The sequence below is a fragment of the Elephantulus edwardii genome, unplaced genomic scaffold, assembly GCF_000299155.1.
Source record: "Elephantulus edwardii isolate Elephantulus edwardi_28Jun2011 unplaced genomic scaffold, EleEdw1.0 scaffold00119, whole genome shotgun sequence".
Classification (NCBI taxonomy): domain Eukaryota; kingdom Metazoa; phylum Chordata; class Mammalia; order Macroscelidea; family Macroscelididae; genus Elephantulus; species Elephantulus edwardii.
Genome location: NW_006399869.1, coordinates 10,848,554 through 10,863,540, shown reverse-complemented (window position 1 = coordinate 10,863,540; position 14,987 = coordinate 10,848,554). Strand labels below are relative to the sequence as shown.

Sequence of the window (14,987 nt, the reverse complement as noted above, 5' to 3'; positions counted from 1 at the left end):
GCGCTCTGAGCTGCCGGCCTCCTGAGCGCCCCGGCCAGAGCTGCAGCGGCGGCGGCAGCATCATGGCCCCAACCTTGCTCCAGAAGCTCTTCAACAAAAGGGGCAGCAGCAGCGGTGGCAGCTCCGCGTCGGCGTCTGCCCAGGGCAGGGCTCTTAAGGAAGGACCAGCCTTTAGGTGAGGGGGCGTGGAGGGCCGAGTCCGGTGCGGGACGGGAGTTGGCCTCGGCACTCGTCGGGGGAATGGGAGGAGACAGGGGAGCGGGTGGTCCGGGATGTCGCTGCCCATCACGGGCATCCGGCGTGGCTCCGAACCCTGTGTGACCGGGAGGGTCCTCACTCCCTCCCTTTCTCCCTAACTCCACTCGCTTTCCCTTTGGAAGAGTTCTCTTTTCCTTGGGGCTCTGGGGTGTGCGCTTTGCTGGGGAGGTAGGCGATTCACAGTGCGCCGGGGCGAACCCCTTTGCCAGCAGAGCCTCCTGGGCACTTCTGCGGGCGCTGCAAAGCTGTGAGCTGTCATTTTGAGGGCAGCTCCAATCTATTGTGTACGTGACAGTATTTTGAAGTTGTGAAGTAGCAACAGCCAAGAAGAAGCATCTTCCTTTTTCCTTGCCTTATATGACAAGCTCTCAGAAGGATGAATAAAAGTATGTAATTTTGGCATCATTTGGAAGGCTCATGCCGCATGATGTGTGCATAGAGTAAAATGCTTTTATGAAATGGCTGAGATTTCAATTTAAGAAACTGATGCAGTACATTAAAGTAGGTCCTACTTTAAGCCATTCAGCACACATCTTAGATTATTGCTAGCATTTTTTTTTGTTTATTATTCTAAATACCTACTGCATTTTTCCATTTACTTTACTAACAACCCTGTGATGCAATCATATCCCCCATTTTACAGATGAGGGAACTTAATCTGCAGTCAGGGAAAATTTAAGCAGTCTCTCCAATCCAGCAAAGTCTTCTACTTCTAAGGGCTAAATTTTAAAAGCTGGTTGATGATGCTCCAGAATTGCATTTCCACACACTTGGGTTTAGAATTTCATGTATTTACTTCTGGATGTTTTTGAAGGAGTGGCTGTTTTTTATTGAACAACTATTCCCAAAGTGACAGGTACCCAACTAGTTGCCTTTTTTTGACTGTCTTATAAAAAAATTACTCCTTGTTTAACAAGCCTGTGAGGTGCTGTCCAGTTGGTCCTGACCCATAGTAACCCTTTGCACAGCTGAACGGAAATATTGCTTGGTCTTCCACGTGCCTCACCATCATTCCTGAATTTGAGCCCATTGGGGCAGTCACTGTGGCAGTCGGTTTCGTTGAGGGGTCTTCCTTTTTTTCACTGTCTCTCCATTTTACTAAGCATGAGGTCCTTCTCCAGGGACAGTCCCTCCTGATAACATGTCCATAGTCAGTAGAGGAAATTTCACTACTCTTGGTTTTAAGCAGCTTTCTGGCTCTCTATTAAACAGAGACCGATTGATTATTCTTGTAGGCTTAGTGTATTGAATATTCTTTGCCAACTCTAAAATTCGAAGGCATCAATTCTTAGGTCTTCCTTGTTCTTTGTGCAACTTTCACATTAAGTATGAGATGAATCAAGGTTATACCTAGTATAGTAAACCTTCCAAAAGTCTCAAGCAAAACTTTGAAATAAATTTTGGATTTAGTTTTATAGTCTAGATTTTGTTTTCCTTGGATTACATTTGTTCAAAACACATGCATTCTCTTCCTGTAGTTAGAACGACAAGAAAATGAAATACTAGTCCTTTTTTTGGTATGTGAATATATATGTGCTTGTGAAATGTGGTGTTCAGAAGGCAAACTTAAGCCACACTTGTTCAGTTCTCATGTTTCCCTCATGCTACCAGAACCATTTGAATTTGAGCAGGAAATTCTATGCCTTTTATGGCTTTGCGTACTAGTGATGTTGTATTACCTCACAGAATGGTAGAATTACTTCAGACTCAGGGTATGTAATTTCTTCTCCTCCTTCCTAGTAACCCAGGCTCGATCACGAGAACAAAGCCTGCAGAGGAAGGATGTCATGGGTGTCATTACTGTAGTAGCCCTTGACAAGGACATTTAGAGTCGTTTTAATGCTGGTGGACATTATGGAGCTGCACTGTCATTGTTTTCCTGTGTTCCTTCCACCACCATTTCCTCACCCACCACCATTTCCTCCACCCACAGGTTTAATTGCTTATGTTTGAACAACAACAATAACAAAAAAGTTGTAGGTTTATATTTAGGACTTAGCTATATTAGGGAAGGTGATTCCCACTTTGTGGGAATGTTTGCAGTACAGAGTTCTGCCTTCTCCTTGGTGTATGTGAAGAACACAAAGTTGTGCCGAGGTACTTTTGTGTTTTGTTATTGGTCGATAGGTTGTTTTGGGGTGGTTCTTCTATCCCCATTCTGCAAATTTTGGGGGTAGATGTTGTCTGGGAGAGTTTGGGAATCTTTCTTGAACATCCCACTGATGAGGATACTTTCAGCAGAGCCCCTCATAGGGATTGCTGTGAGGAGGAAAATCCCTAGAGGGAAGAGGGATGAAGCACCAGGTGTTAGCAAAGATACTGAATGGGGACAGGTGAACGAGTGCAAACTTTATGTCCACAGGATGCCTTAAAAACTCTTTTCTCCTTTCCTCATCAAGTCTACTTTTCCTGCTTAACTTTAGGGCTCTGGAGAGCCCTCTTGAGTTAGAAGTTATTTTCAGGGACAGTTTCCCCTCTCTTGCCCTACAAAATAATGACCCTGTTTTTTCTGTCTTAGGGACCTTGGTGGCCTAGTGATTCAAGGCCACCAGCCACACTGAGAGAAAGATGATGCAGTCTGCATCCATAAAGATTCCAGCTGAGGAAACAACCTTAAGAGGCAGTTCTCTATCCTAAAAGGTTTCTGTGAGTTAGAAGCAACTTGATGGTTTAGTTTCTGATTTTTCATTTTACCCAGATTTTACCAGAGAAGAACTAGTATGTGCTTTTCGGAAAGAGTTTGCCTCATCTGGGAAATTAGCAGTCCTTGGAATTTACTTTGGAGTATATTTGGAGAAATGAAGGCAGACACTTAGCTTAAAAATCACATATTCTTAACATGAATGAGTATTCATTTTGTAGCACAATTAGAAGCATATATTCTAATTCTTGATAGTGCAAAGTTCCCTGATAATTCAGATAAACTTTTTTTGGCAGTTTTGGAATATATTGAGAAATACATAAATGAAAGTAAGCTCAAGCTTTGTGTGTATATGTATTTTTTTTTATATTAATGTTTGTAAAAGCCTCAAACATTTTTTTCTATTTCCATGATGGACTTTCATTAGTTATCTTCAACTTTACTCCACTTCTTTGAATTATTTTGCCCTTCATTTTGTTCTCTTCATTTCAGTACACTTCTCCTTGTTTTCTTCCTTTTATTCTTTCAATTTTTGCAGACATAATTTTGCTTTCTAATTCTAGTTGTTTCTATCACAAGACATTTTTCAAATCCTCATGCCTGCTGGCATTCCATCTAAACAAGATCATCATCACTGTCAGAATGCCTACTTAAATGTATTTTGTTTGGAATTTAAACAAAAAGCCCTTTTCATAGCTTTGAGGAAAGTGGTTGCTAGGAAAACAGAGTAGGAATCTTAAGACATTGAATTTACATGTTTGGGGGAAGCAGTCAGGAACAATATATGATTTCAGGCATTTGTGATGCTTACTTCCTATTTCAAGTTGAAAATTACATTGAGTTCTTAGGAATTTTAATGGATTTTCTACTTGCTGGTCTTTTTCAGTTGTTTACACTCTTAATTAGTTGATACTCAAGTATATCTTTGAATAGCCCTGTGTCACAGAAGGATAAATTGGACCAAAAAATGATTTGTCAAGTTGCTCAAGCAACTAGAATTGAGTTCTTGGTTATCTTGAATGTAAGGTCAGCCTATTTACATAGGTCTTTTTAAAAGCCATGATGTACCTAATGACATGCTTATCTGGTTGAAGCCTGAAGACTTATCTTGAGGTTTTTATTTTCTATTTTTTTTTAATGTTCTTGGAAAATCAGTAGTATATTTCTGTTTAAAATGATATGCAACAGGGAGGTAAAAAAAATCACAAGTTATCAAATGTTATATATTGAGGCTAGTTAAATGAGAGCTTCATGCCACTTCATGCTCTTAGTTCTGAATACCTAAGACCAAGTGGCCTAGTTATTGCTAATCCCCATTGTTTTACTAGAACAAATTTAAGTAACCTGTTACAAGGTTAGTGTAATCCATTTGGTATTATTATCAAATGCATCTGATACCCATGTGCTTCTGGCTTTCAAAGTATGTAGATAGGATAGCCAAGGGATGGTTCTGTTTACTAGAGTATTTGCTCTAAAGGAAAACAAATTTTATGCTAAAGTGGATAAATAGCAAGGAGCACACTGGAAATTATAACAGACAGATGCTTCAGACACTGATAAATAAAGAGTAAATATTTACATTAGGTACATAGTTAAAAATTCACTATCTTGTGCTTGGTATGGCTAAGGACAGGACTGACTCTTCCTTTGGAGAAATTGCACAAAAGTGTTTCTTTCTCTTTCACAGTTAGCTCCCAGGAATCAGGCATTTATATTATCATTTTTCTGAAGTAGAATATTCTAGAGAAAAGTTCTAGAATACTTTTCAGTTCTTATAAAATAAGATATGAAATAGAGATAGACGTTTTAACTTATTTTTACTACTTTCTAAGTCTTTCTAGAGATTCTTTTGCCTGCTGCTTTGATGCTGTTAGCATACTCATTATTTATTTCCTTTCCTGAAATGTATCTTCACTGTGGGGAATAATAGACATTTTTGACAGGAGTGAAAAGAGAGCTGTTCTAACTAATGAAATATATTTTGTTAAAAACATTTCATAAAAAAAAAGAACACATTTCATAAGACGAGTTGAGGAGACTGTTGGTATAGCCCTGCCGTATGCATCCTATGTACAGAAACAAAAAAATCCACCATCACTGTCACTAAGTATTTTCTCTGCTCATGGTGGTGCTGCACTGGGGTTCCAAGGCTGTATATCTTAACTAAGAGGAGATTGCCTTCGTCTTTGTCCCTCAGAAGGCCTGCTAGGTGCCAGCTGCCAGCCTTTCGGTTAGCAGCTCAACACAGCCTACAATACCACCAGCGCTCCTGGCCATGTATACAGACAGGAGAGAGAACAAGTCTCTTCATTTCTTTTGAGTCCCAGTTTCCATACTTGTAAAGTGGCAGCACCAGTCCTATGTAATAGGACTTCAGTAAGGCTGTAATACAGGATGATTTAAAGAATTACCAAGCATCTTTTAAAGCAAAGGAATTCAGTATAATTCTGATGGAGGCTTTACTAAAGTGGAACCATTTTTAGAGGCTTTGTCTTTTGTCTTTTGATGGATGGGAGACGTGAGACAGAAATGCAGTCACATTGTTTTCTATTAACCTTGATGTTATCAGTGATGAAAGATCCCCAGGAGAGTGTCAGAGATATTCAACAGGCAGTCACTCAGACCCGGATCGTAATGACAAGGTGTTCAGCAATCCCAAAACATTTTTAATAGTATGGTGTACTGTTGGGTTTTTTTTTTTCCTAATTATTTGAAATTGTTCTTAATAAGAATAAAACTTTATTACTTTATTTAACCAGAGGGAGAAATAACATAACTGCACAATGATACAGTTACACAGTGATTTATATTCTGGAGTCAAACTTCTTGCTGTTGATTCTAGCTCATTAAGGTCCCATGCGTTACAGAGTAAAATGGATCTATAGTGTTTACTTCCTGTGATCTTTATGGCAGCAGATCACTGAGACTTTTTTCCAAGGCACCGCTTGTGTAGGTTTGCCATTTGGTTAGTAGCCAAATACAGAAGATTTGTACCACCTGGGGACCTATTATAGAAATATATAGAGGTATATACCAACAGGGAAGGGTTTTCTCAACAGTTAAAATAAAGTCAACATAGAAACTTGTGATATCTGAAAATAGATGTTTGATTATGCCTCTGTGGAAGAGGGTGTTTGTAGTACTGTATACCAACACTTTACACGTTAGCAGTAGTTGCCAGGATGTGGGTGAAATTTTAATTTTGTTCTTTTTTGTTGATATTTTTGAATTTTGCTGTAATAAATTTATGTTGCTTTTATGATTTCTGTCCATGTAAAGTAATATTTAGATTATCTTATACTATGAGGGGAGGAAGACACACAAATACCATTTGTGGAGAAACTGGATTTGAATAAAAATTAATTATAAAATTTTACATCTTTATTAAAATAGCTGGTGGTTTATAAGATTAAAAGTATTATGTTTGAGAGTTATAATATATTGAAAATCTGGATTTATTACAAACCATAGGAGTCTGTGTTAATTGGTGATGCTAATAATTACCAGATGGACTGGTGGTAAGGAGTTGCATTGCCAACCCAAAGGAACACAGTCTACCAGCTGCTCCAATAGAGAAAGAAAGATGGGCAGTCACCTCCCATGTGACTTAGAGTCTTCGCCTCCCATGTGATTTACAGACTTTGAAAACCTGCTGGAAGGTCAGTTATGAATCAATTCTGACTTGATGGCACACAGCAGCAGTAATAATTTTAGGCAATATGTATGTGGAAATACTACTTGTTGGAGAAGAATTGATGCTTTTGAGTTGTGGTGCAGAGAAGAGCATTGAACATACATAGACTGCCAAGAGAATAAACAGGTCTGTACAGGAGAGGGTGAAACCAAGTTTCTCTTTGGAGGCAAGGATTTTGAAGCTCTGTATCTCATGCTTTGGGCATGTGGCCAGGAGGAACCAGTCCTTTAGAGAAGGACATCATGCTTTAAGGGTGGAGAGACAGTGCAAGAGAGGAAGACTCTGGATTAGATAGATGGACACAGTAACGGGAGTAACGAGGGTGGATGTGTCAGAGAAAATCAGATTGGCTCAGGATGGGGCAGAGTTCAGAGCTATTGTGCATAGGGTTGTGACTGAGTTACAGTCAACTTGAAGACACATAACAACAGTTGTTTGTTGGGCAGAACCACTGCTTCATATGAACCTCATAGCCAAGTGGCATCTTCCCAGAGGCCTAAGGTACAATTAGGAATTGCATGCATATAGCTATTGGTGGATGCCTGATTCATATTTGTTTGAAATTAATTTATAAAGAAGTGACAAAATCTTGGATTTGGAACAACTTAGAAAAGAGGTTTAAAATATCTGAGATATTTTAAAAACTAAAGTGAGTACCTTAAGACTTGAAATGTGAATATGTCATACTATTATTGTATTGTCATTTGAAGCATTTGGCGTTACTGAGCTCTAGTGGTATAATCTGTAGGGAATTGTGCTGCTGACCCAAAGATAGCACCTCTCTGGCAGTTCAAATGCACCAGCAGCATCTTAAGGGGAAAAAGATGGCTTGTACAGTTTACAGCACTGGAAAATCTTTGGAGGATCAGCATAGTTTGGTTTTGACTCCAGAAGCATAGAGCATTGATTTTTGTTATTGTTGCTCTAGATTGTGTTTTACATGGCTTCCTTGTGATATCAACTTGAGGAAGCTACTTGACTATTGTGATCTTTGGCAAAGGAATTTGTGAAAGATTGTCCTTGCACTTTTGAAATGCTTTGGTTGCTAGTGTGAACTCCTAGTGGCTGACTTTGATTTTGTAACTGGTGCTTTACTGTACTTTATTCCTTCAGCCACTGTTTTTCTTGGTGTGGGTGAAAAGGAACAAATGTTTTATCCTGATTATACAAGTCCCTGGCGTGAATTGTTAGGCCTGGATTATGAGATCATGATCTTGGCTGTAAAAAAAAACAAAACAAAACAAAAAAATCTTTCCTTTGTGGCTCAGAGTGCTGAAATATTTGGTGAGTTCCCACTTACCAAGCACTCTTTATCTCAAATTTGTGAAAAATGATTATTATGTAAAGGAGGAAAAACAGGGTAGACTTTTCCAGTTAGCTGGTGCTGTAATAGTGATTTCCCTCAACCCCACCCCATCTGTAAATGGAACATCCGTGACTCACTTCTCATGGCCACACAGGCACTTTTGTAACCAGGGCTTGAATGGGAGGGTGGGATGGGGATGGAAGGAGATGGGCTGGAATCCCACTTGTGTTAGGCCAGAATCTGCCCAGCTGCCTTTTAATGGAATTCTGAAAAGGACAATGTCCTCTCTCATACATCATGCTACCCATATTTTTGTTTAACTGCATTTTCTGCGTGTACTTAAACAGTATGATAGATTAAATGGAATAAAATGCAGACATTAATACTGTTATGTTGTGGAAAAGTATTGTATAGCAGAATGCTGAGATTTTTGTTGGAGTATGAATCTAGATTCCAGTTTATAGTGGAGTTCTAAGTGAGTTGGCGATGACAACATGTCTGGTTTGGTTTTTTTTTTGTTTGCTTTTTTTTTGCTTGTACTCTTAATTACTTTCTAGGATTTTACAAAGTATATTATTTTTCAGTATAGTTATAGTCACTTGTCCTTGTAGTCTAGCTTAGTTTTGCAAATTGTACCCTAGAGTTTTTGGACAACATCTGTATATTACATATGCATTGTAGAGATGATTTTATCACCACCCTCGAGATTTTTTACTGTATAGCAGAGCATTTCTGTAATTAGCATAACACACCATTGTTGTTGTTATGTGCCATCGAGTCGCTTGTGACTCATTGTGACCCTGTGTACAAGAGCCCTAAACGCCGTTCTGTCCTATGCCAACCTCACCATCTCAAACACACTCATTCCCACCACTCCACTCACAGAATCGATCCATTTCATCGAGGGTCTTCCTCTCCTTCGCTGTCCCTCCACTCTCCCAAACATGATGTCCTCTGCAAGGACCAGTCCCTCCTTGCAACATGCCCAAAGTATGTCAGACGAAGCTTCAGAATCCTTGACTCCAAGGAGCATTCTGGCTTTACCCTCTCCAGGACAAACCTGTTTGTTCTCCTAGCTGTCCATGGCATATTCAACACTCTTCTCCAGCACCACAGCTCAAAGGCATCAATTCTCTTTCTATCATCCTTATTCATAGTCCAACTCTCTGATGCATAGCACATAATTGCCAAGACTATAGCCTGGATCAGGTGCACCTTAGTCTCCAGCCTGATATTGTTGCTCTTCCGTACTCCTGAGAATTCCCTCACAGCTGACTTTCCCAGTGCAATTCGTCTCTTGAATTCCTGGCTGCTGCTACCAAGAGTGTTGACTGTGGAACCAAGCAAACTAAAACTGTTAACTATCCCAGTCTCTTCACCATCCATACTGATGCTGAGCTTCATATTGAAGACTGCAGTCTTTAAATTTTTGCAGCAAGCGCTTCAGGTCCTCCTCAGTTTCAGCAAGCAGCGCTGTGTCATCTGCATAACGCTGGTTGTTGATGATTCTTCCACCAATCTTGATGCCACATTCCTCCTCGTACAGCCCAGCGTCTCGGATGATCTGTTCTGCATACAGATCGAAAAGGTATGGAGACAAAATACATCCCTGAAGGACCCCTTTCCTGATTTTGAAACACACCATCAAACAAATAATTATTGTTTCTTTGTTACTCACTCAACTATAATTGAAAATGACAACCTTTTCACACAAGATATCAACCACCTCGGGATCTAAAGTTCACTCCTCAACAGATGAATTCAGAGTCTGCAGATCTGGGTGAAATGTGAGTGCCATTCACATAAGGAGATTGTTCTAGAAGCTAACATTTCAGTCATGGAGCAAATGTGAATAACCTAAACCCTGCACGTTTTTTAAGGAAATACTTTTCTGAGAACATTGACAATCTACTTATTCATGTTGTTGTTGTTATGTGCCATCTAGTTGCCTGCAACTCATAGCAACCCTATGTACAACAGCCCTAAACCTTGCTCTGTCCCTTGCCAATCTATCCCCATTATCCCAGTCACTGAATCAATCCATCTCATCTAAGGTCTTCCTCTCCTGCGCTGTCTGTCCGTCCACCCTCCCAAGAATAATGTTTTTCTCCAAGGACTGATCCCGCCTTGCAACATGTCCATAGTATGTTAGACGGAGCTTCAGAGTCCTTGCCTCCAAGGAGCAGCTTCACACTCTCCAGGACGAACGTGTTTGTTCTAGCAGTCCATGGTATATTTCAGTACTCTTCTCCAACACCACAGCTCAATGGCATCAGTTTTCCTTCTATCATCCCTAGTCATTGTTCAGCTCTCTGATGCATAGCAAGTAATCAGGCACACCTTAGTCTCTAGACTTACATCGTTGCTCTTGAGTACTTTGGAAAGATCTCTGACAGCAGACTTTCCTAATGCAATTTGTCTTTTAATTTCCTGGCTGCTCGTACCAAGAATGTTGATTGTAGAGCCAAGCAAACTGAAGCCGTCAACAATCTCAATCTCTTCACCACCCATCATGATGCTGCCAATTGGCCTAGCGGTGAGAATCTTTATTTTCTTTTTTTTTTTTTTTTGAGAATCTTTATTTTCTTGATGTTGAGTTTAAATCCATATTGAAGGCTGCAGTCCTGACCTTCTGCAGCAAGTGCTTCAGATTCTCCTCAGTTTCAGCAAGCAGGGTTGTGTCATCTGCATAACACAGATCCATACAGCTCAGCCTCCCAGATAATCTGTTCCACATATAGATTGAAAAGATATGGAGATAGGACACATCCTTGACACACACACTTCCCAGTTTTGAACCATGAAGTGTTTCCTTGCTCTGTTCTCACAGTTGCCTTTTGGTCCAAGTATAGGTTTCACATAAGCAGAATCAAGTGGTTTGGGATTCCCATTCTTCTCAGAGTCAGCCACTGTTTGTTTTGATCCACACATTCAAATGCCTTTGCACAGTCAATGAAACATAGGTAGACATTCCTCTGGTACTCTCTGCTTTGATCCTACATCCATCTGACATTAGATATAATATCCCTAGTGCCATAGCCTCTTCTAAATCCAGCCTGCATTTCAGGTCATTCTCTGTTGATGTGCTGTTCCGGTCGTTTTTGGATAATCTTCAGCAGAATCTTCCTTGCATGTGATATCAATGATACTGCTCTGTAATTTCCACACTCAGTCGAATCACCTTTCTTTGGATGGGGAAAAAATATAGATCTCTTCCAGTCACCAGTTGGCCAGGTGGTTGTCCTCCAGATTTCTTGTCATAACTTTGTGAGCACATCCAGGGCAGCATCTGTTTGTTGAAATATGTCAATCAATATGCCATCAATTCCTGGAGCCTTGTTTTTTGCCAATTCTTTCAGAGCAGTTGAACTTCTTCATCACCACAGGCTCTTGCTTATACATTGTTTCATGAAATTCTGCTGTATCCACCAATTGCTTTTGGTAAAATGACTCTGTCTACTCTTTCCATCTTCTTACTCATCTGTACCCTATATTATAATATTTAATAAGTAGATATCAGTAAATATTAAATACTTAGATAAGTTTACTTGATGACTAAACACAGTTTGAGAGATGTATTATCTTTGCTTTCCCTTGATTTAAATCCTGAAGACCCTAAAATAAGAAATGTAATATTGCCAAGATTTAATAATTAGCTATTGGTCAATTTACTTCTGGCCTTCTCTGGCCAAAGTATATATATGTTTATGCGTGTCTCTGTGTGTGACAGAGAGACAGAGAATGCAGTTTAATATTTGATTCATGAAACTTTTCACAGAACAGATTATATTTGCTTTGTTTAGCACACTTAAAATAGAATTTGCTTACGAGTACACATATATATTAGTTAAACAGAATTGAACTGATCTGGTATTTCATTGGGTAAATTCTTCTAACTAAACTTTTAATTCAGTTGTCATGGCAACTCTGTTCCTTCACAAGTTGAAGACAAGTTAGATGTTAACCTGTACATTCCGCAAGAGATGAAACAGGTGTTGATTTAGGATGTGTTAAGAGGAATCAACAACATCACCAACCTAATCAGTTCTGATTTTAACACTTTATAAATACTCCAGACTGCCAACTGTCTCTCCTTGGTATGCCAAGAAAATTGGAATTTTCTTTTCCTGTCTTAAAATCAATACCTTCGTTATTATAACAAAACAATTTTTAGTGTATCTGTTATTTTGTAACTCTTTTAATTTTCATTGCCTTCATGTCAGGAGGACTCAACTGAGTCCCCAGTGGTTTTTTTTTAATAGGGTATCAATCTCACAGGTGGAGATTACCTGCCTTTTCCCCTTAGAGCCACTGGTTGATTAGAAACTGTTGCCTTTGGATTGGCAGTGCAATTCCTTATTCATTAGGCCTCCAGAGCTCTCTAGTTTCTTTTAGTCAGGATTTTTATTCTACAAAATATGACCAAGAAGTAGTGCCTTTTAAGTTTAATGATACTTTAAAAAGCATATATTTGAAAGTAACTGAAAAGGAATTAACTAAAGTCACATGGTGTAGTATATAGTACATAGATATGAGAGTTCTTTGAATTCTTGTTTTTGTTGTTGTTAAGTACTGTCAAATCAGAATCAACCCATAATGACTCTCCAGCATGTGTTCAGAGGCAGTATATTGCACGAGAGGAGATTGCCCGTCTTTGTCCCACAGAGCAGATGGAGGATTCAAACCATGTATCTTTGGTTTGTAAGCACAATTCCTTACCACTAACCCACCAGTATATCATGATAGATGGAGAAAGGATCTAAACTCAGTGATTTCATCTTGCTTGGTTCCACAGTCAACACCCTTGGTACCAGCAGTCAGAATATCAGGAGATGTATTGTTATAGGCAAGTCTGTTGTCAGGGACCTCGCCAGAATACTGAAAAGCAGTTACATTAGTTTGAAGGCTAAGGTGTGCCTGATTCGGGCCATGGTCTTTTCATGCACTTGCTGTGCATTCTGAGAGCTGAACAATGAATAAGAAAGATGGAAGAAAATTGATGCCTTTGAGTTATAGTGTGGGAGGAGAGTGCTGGATATCCTGTGGACTACCAAAAGAACCATCATGGATGTCTTGGAAAAGGTGCCACCAGAATGCTTCTTAGAGTAAAGGATAGTGAAGCTTTGTCTCTCATTATTTGGGCATGTTGCTTGGAGAGGCTGTTCCTTGGGAAGGGTTATCTATGTTTGGAAAGGTGGAGGGTTGATGAAAGAGAGCAAGGGGTTATCATGTTTGGAAAGGTGGAGGGTTGATGAAAGAGAGGAAGACCCTCCTCTCCCCCTCAGTGAGGTCAATTGACATGGTGACTGCAGCAGTGGGTTCAAGTGTATCAGACATGATGATTCAGGTCTGTTGTTCTCAGGTGTCTATGAGTTATACTGTGCTCTTAGCCTAAAAGTTGGCTCTTTCTTAGCCATTACTGTTAGCCCCATTGGTTTCCAGCTACATAGTCTTGCAAATTAGCATGGTCTTGCTAATCATCAACAGCTTTGGGACTAGAATAAAAGAAAGAATGCTTCCCACATTGGGCAGCAAGACTTGAGGGAGACCTTGGTAATGGTAGTGGAGAGATAATGGCAAGGCATAAGTAGAGAAACCTTGAGATAAAGGCCACAGTTAAAGGTTTTTGCTGTTCTTTGTTGGATACTTGAAGGAGAAGACGACTTAGAACTGATCTGAGGCAATCCTGGCTGGGTGATTTGGATTTGACGGCTGAACTGAAACCACTGAAACTGAAGCCTGGACTAACTGAAGAATTGTGCTTTGAGACTGTTGGGCTAAAACTTCGATTTACATTGGATGGTATACTTTGTCTCCCCTACTCACCAACTTCCTTCCATAAATAATAAATAAATGCCATTGTTAGCACCGTAACCATGGTTATGAATAACCATAGTTAGCAATGAATAAACTAACCTCTTGCTGCTACTATGGCTCTAGAAGCACCATTAATCTGGGCAGTGGGTTCTTTATCTGCTTTATTCTCTGGGGAAGTGCTATTCTTACTCCCTCTTGCCTTTTCAGAGAGATGCTCACATCCCTATATTCCTATGTCCCATTCTTTCTTCTTTCAACAGTACCTAACACCACCAACAATAAGAAGGCATCAGAGCTCCCTTTGAAATCATAGTGCTAGTATTATGTCAGTAGTGCCTGAGTGAAGATTGGCATTTATTAAATACTAGTAGAATAAAGAAATAAATATAAGGGTTTTGAAACCTGATGATTCTTAAAAGATTCTTTGCTAAAGAATTTAATCTCTTGAAACAGTATTTTACCAGCTCATTACCTGTTTGTGGGTTACCCTATGATGTATTTAAAGGACATTTTGTTTCTCAGAACTCAAAATAGTAGAAATTTACTTCTTTCTGTTAATATTAGTGAATTGTTTTTGTGGTATCAGTATGATCAATTAAGTGTTTCAAAGGGTCAGTTGACCTTTGTTTTCCACTCAAACCTACAAAACCAAGGTACTTAGATAAGTAATAATGTTTGAGACCCAGTTGTAAAATTGCACAGCTGTCAGAAGTAACTGGATGAAAAAGTATCTAATTTAAATAAGATCCATTGAGCTTTGAAAACATTCACTATAAACAAGCAGATATGTAGAGGTCTGTTTTCTAGAGTTTTTAGATTCGCTTGAATTCTTGTGTGACTTGATAAATCTGTGATAAATCATGGAGTGAAATTAGCTGACTGGTTTTCTTAAATTTAAGACATAGTACACTACAAAAGCAATGGTGGTTCTTCTGTAACCTGTAGAATCATCTTTTTTTATTTATTTATTTTTTTTTACAGAGGTTTTGGATTTCCATTCATTCATTGCCGCAATTTTCTCTCTTCCCACCCCTCCCCACCAGCTCACTTCCCCCTCCGAAGAGAGAAAAGAAAAAAAAAAGGAAAAAAATTCCTTCATTAGTATACAATTCCCACGTCCCTTCCCCCCACCCCCCACCCCAAGTACACTTCTCTATGCAACCTTAATTCTGGATTCCTGTGCTAACCATAATACTCAATCATATATCACTTCTAATCTGTTCTTTCCCTCATCTGTTTCAGTACAATATACATAATTTATCCAGTTTTTT

At 39.3% G+C, this 14,987-nt stretch overlaps 1 protein-coding gene across 1 annotated transcript in view; it reads left to right on the top strand.

Moving 5' to 3' along the window:
* Positions 1-8: 8 nt before the first annotated feature.
* Positions 9-14,987, top strand: part of FNIP2 (folliculin interacting protein 2) — a 163,599-nt gene continuing 148,620 nt past the window's right edge. The window contains exon 1 of the mRNA XM_006892778.1: positions 9-175. Within this exon, the coding sequence (XP_006892840.1) occupies positions 63-175 (113 nt within the window). The 5' untranslated portion in view covers positions 9-62. The remainder of the gene's footprint in view (positions 176-14,987) is intronic.